At 39.4% G+C, this 4812-nt stretch overlaps 1 protein-coding gene across 1 annotated transcript; it reads right to left on the bottom strand.

Moving 5' to 3' along the window:
• Positions 1-1205: 1205 nt before the first annotated feature.
• LOC121950801 lies at positions 1206-4503 on the bottom strand. Its single transcript, XM_042496922.1, has 2 exons — positions 4158-4503; positions 1206-3142 (listed from the first exon to the last, which is right to left on the bottom strand). Exons 1-2 carry the CDS (start codon positions 4399-4401, stop codon positions 1926-1928), a joined length of 1461 nt encoding a protein of 486 aa, XP_042352856.1. The 5' UTR covers positions 4402-4503; the 3' UTR covers positions 1206-1925.
• Between the last annotated feature and the right edge of the window lie 309 nt (positions 4504-4812).

Here is a 4812-nt window from a genome sequence, read left to right as displayed (position 1 = left end):
TTTCACTCACTCTCAAGCCACAAGTGCATTTTGTTGCAGTGAAAAATAAACAGATAACTTCTGACAGCAGCACAGTGCTCTCTCCCTCTGCTCTCGTTCACCTCGGCAGGAGTGAGTGAATTACTGTGGTTGCAGGGCCGCTAAAGCCGCTCCAGCATCCTGCCCGTTTCACCACCTGAAAATTCTCATTTACTCACTAAGAATAAACATTGAAATGTATTGTTTTTTTTTTTTTTTGCATCATTCATAATGTTATGTAGGACCTACTGGTCTTTCATATTTGTTTTTCTTTAATGATATGTACATATTGGTTGGAGCTGCAATGATTACTAAGTGAATCTATTAGTTGATTCATCATTATTTTGATTAATTGTTTCAGTCCTTTTCAGAGGGAAAATGCCAAAAATAATCACTGGTTTCTGCTGCTCAAATTTATTTATTTGTATAATCTTAACCCTTTAAAACCTGAGCAAATTGGCTTGATATCTTTAAAAACATGAGAATAAAGCAAAGAGCACAGAAAGTGGAAAGGCCCAAAAAATTAGCAAAACATTCAGGAAAATTAGCTAAAAAACAAACAAACTAGGCAATGATCTGGAAAAGGGGTTCAAAAATCACAATAAATCTGTAACATAATTTAAATATGGAATTATGATCATTATCATTATGGATTCTCCCTAGCTTTTTAAAAACAAATTTTCTAAATGTATACATTTCTTGCAATTTGTGGAACATTTCTTACAAAGTTGCTTGTTGCTTTTCTATCGTGTTTTTGAAAGAAATCAGACTAATTTGTTCAGGTTTCAAAAGTTTAAATGTTTGTCAAAGGTGTCTGAAAGCAGCACAAGAAAACCGAAGTCACTCCAGGTTTCAAAGGGTTAACAGCACAGAAAACTGAAACTGATAATCAAGAAAATAATCACAGATCAATCACTAATAATAATTGTTGGTTGCAGCCCTATTGTTACTTCTTTTCCATTAAGATATACTGTTTGTATTTGTGACCTTTGCTTATACCGCCTTAAGATATTTGTTTATATTTCATGCTGAAAAAGTGCAGTTAGGCAGAGTACCACCTTCACTATGACAAGCACCCAAAAATCACACATTATACTTAAATTAAAAAATATCTATATTAAAGCAAAGTTTTTACCAGATCTCAGTGTGTAATCCATTTTAATGTGAAGCTTACAAACAAACATCTAACTAAAAACATTTCCGGAAACCAAAAAATGTAACAAAATCATACAAGCCATAGCATTTAAACTTATATATGGCAACAACATCCTTAATATTTACAGGTTATACTGCTGGAAAGAAAGAACTGGAGTGTCTATGCAGTAGAAAAACACAAATACTTTTGACATTAGTGCTACATGACCAGAGAAAACAGCGAGAAAGGGCTGTGGCTTCTGCTAAAGAGGTAGAAAACCTGCAACTACCAGAATACACTGTGCTGCATCGGACCGATAAACACTCCCACTGGAAGTGGACGTAATGCAGCCTGGCCGTTTCTCCACAAGAAACAATATGGTGACCGGCTGGCAACAAACAATCTCAGTTAAACAGTTAACCAAAGCATGTTTCTGAAAACATCTGAGGCGTAAAAATAGGCAATGCAGCAACAGAATCTGGGTTTATATTAGATCAGCGCTGCTTAGTTTTACCGTTCGATCTCAGTTTGAAAGTGAAGGGGAGGAGCAGGTCTCTTTCTCAATCTGCCTCTGTACTCTTTGTGTGGCAGGCATACAAAAATGTGTAAATACAATCTGCAAGTTCAACGACAACCTGAGAGCCAGCGAAATCCTGAGCTGAGAGATGAGCAGGGAGATCTTAGTGCTGGTAAGATGGAGGGAAGTTTGCTACAGTTCATTTACACATCCTACCCACATCGTTATGATACATAGCTGGTTAAAAGTATCCTTTTAAAATGCACATTGTTCAGAGTCATTAGGTTTTACAGCCTCACTGGGACACATGTTAATCAGAATACAGCAAACATTCACAATCTTGTCAAGGACTGTTATCTTCTCATCCTCACACTGAAGTAACAAATTAGTCGGTATCGTCTTCTGCAATATTGTGTGCTTGTTTCGCATGCTATCAATCACCCTTTCAACATGAATCTTCAGGTGTGCTAATGCACGTGTGCTTTCAGCATCCTTAACATCGAGTTGATATTGTCCTGTGGTGAGCGCAGGAACTTTAACCTCTGCACACATCAGTCCCACACTTTCCTTGATATCAAAGCCTCGATCAGCTAACACCACATCGCCCGGTAAAAGTTTGTTAAGAAGGCCAGAGTTCTCTGTTATGTGCATGTCGGAGGCATTCCCCTCCCATCCCTTGGAAATAAATGATACTGCACCTTGTGGTGTAATACCAATGAGGTATTTCAATGTGTCCATACTTTGATAGTGGGAAAAAGCCTGCACGTGGGATTTTAACTTTGACGGCCTTTCTGTTTGTATTTCAAAGCAGTCAACAATAAGAGCAACACGTTGACCAAAAGCTTCCAAAAATTTATTTGGCATTGTGGCTTGTAAACAATGCCTCTCGGGCCAGTGCACCAAGGGGTTAAGGCGTGCATATAACACATCTATGGTGTCGGCAAAGGCGGTGGAAAAAGTTTCACATGAAACATGAAAGAGGTGGGCGAGGTGCTGGACTGGAAGATCGAGCCTCAGACGCATGAGTGTCAATAAAATCATTTGAAAGGGTGACAAGTTCTTAACAACAGGCAGGAAAGGCTTAACATTGTTGAACAATGCAACTAAAATGGCAAAACATGGAAGTCCCGTGTAATACCGGACCTTGTCTGTGTTAGCTTCCAAGAAGTTTTCATCCATCTTCCTCTTATTCAGCTCACACCTGAGCTCCCTGTTCTCCTGCAACAGCCGGTTGATTTCTGCACTGCTGCGCTCACAGAATTGACATTCTGTTCTTTGTCTCTTAGCCGTTGGACTGTGTGCCACTTCATCTTCTGCTGCTTCTGCTTCTGCTTCATCCTGGTCTGCATGTTCCTCATCTACTGCCACTTCCACCTCTGCCCCGTCTCCGCCAATCTCATCTTCTGAGTGACCAAGGTGCAGCGTTGGAACCCAGTCAGGATGTGACTGATCCATTTCGTATGATGGTTTACCTTCAAGGAGACATAATGATGAATTAGTATCCAGGACAAAAAAAAAAACCCTCTATTGCATTGATATAACTTATTTGCAACCAACAGTCATAAACACATATGCAAAGCACATACCATATTTCCTAAAATTAAAACTTTATCCTACCTATCTATCCATCAGTATGTCTATAACTACATATACAGTACTGTGCAAAAGTCTTAGGCCAACATAATACTTGTTGTTTTTCTGCAAGGCTATAATGACCATGCATATTTATTCCTCAGTAGTTTCTTTACTAAAATACATCCAGAACATACAGGAGATATGTGTACAGTACTAAAAATGCAAATATTTCAGAATAAAACGACTTCCCTAAGCTAAAATTGCAAGTATTTATTGTGATTCCCTTTCCACTCAGCATGTCTTGAACTCTCTTGGGCAGACAATATGAGATTTACAATACTAATCTTCTGGTGCATTTACACCAGGTTGCATTCAAAACATGTCCAACGGTCAATATTTGTTGTTCGCGCCACCTTCTGTTCTGGTTTTACGATTCCATGTTTCACACTAAATATCGACTTCAGTCTGAAGAAGCCATTTTGCTCTGATTTTTTTGGTTGTTGTATTTTTATGTGTATCTTTATTCTTTGAATCTTAATACAGAGACTGAGGAATAAATATATATAAGTTAGTCTCATCAGTTTTCAGTCGCACCTTGCATAGGTTTAGGCAAAAGACATTAAATGTGAGTGAAACGCACATTGCTATTCAAATAAACAGAGCAGGCCAGTCAGGGTAAAGAACATTTTAAGTGTAAAGTAACTTCCGTGGAAAAAAAGCAAAACACATCACAAAGTGGGTAAGAAAAATATCACTGCCCGAGTTAAAATAGACCCACTCACAACGTTTAACACGTGCAAAGGCTTTCTGGTGGAGCAGACTGCTCACGGCAGAGGATCACAACAATGCTTCGTGCTAAAACAGGACCAAACACAGCGCAATACTGAGCACACGTTTGACTTTAACACTCACCCGAATGAAAATGCCTGGAGCACACTTTAAACGATCTCGGGATGTTGGAAAACTTGATGTCTTTGCGCCTTACAGCTGATATCCAAGCCAGCCGTCTCCCCTTCGTCACCTCGGACACATAACTTCCTTGATTCTGGCGCCAGGCAGGAAAACTGTAGAAAGACAAACCGTTGTCTATCTTTTTGCCCTGTCCGTCGTGCGAGCGGACGTTACAGCCGACGACACAGCAAGCACTTCCACCCATGACTTAAAAGTATTTTATACGCATATCACGCCAATAAAAACACTTTATGTTATCGCAGAGCCCGTGTCTACTCACTGCATGAGTGTGTAAAGAGAGCAGCGCTGCTTCCGCATTACCGGGCCCATAAAGCATGCGCACTAGAGACTTCCGCCGGCAGTATCCGGTTTGGCGCTCTGGGAGGAGGGACAAAATAATTTAATTCGACCAAATTGATCTAATTCTGGTGGTGAAACGAGTCATTTCGCGGGGGACGTGGCGCTCAATAAAAATCCTCAGAATTATTTAGCATATTTATAGACATTTCTTTAACAATGTTTTTTTTTTTTTTTTTTTAAACATTTTATAAATAAACATTATGAACTCTCGGCCTACATGCCTACATAGCCTACAGTACAGTACACACACAGATAA

The sequence above is a fragment of the Plectropomus leopardus genome, chromosome 2, assembly GCF_008729295.1.
Source record: "Plectropomus leopardus isolate mb chromosome 2, YSFRI_Pleo_2.0, whole genome shotgun sequence".
NCBI classification, from domain to species: domain Eukaryota; kingdom Metazoa; phylum Chordata; class Actinopteri; order Perciformes; family Serranidae; genus Plectropomus; species Plectropomus leopardus.
The sequence above is the reverse complement of the archived record's forward strand: the minus strand, read 5'-3'. Positions and strand labels throughout refer to the sequence as shown.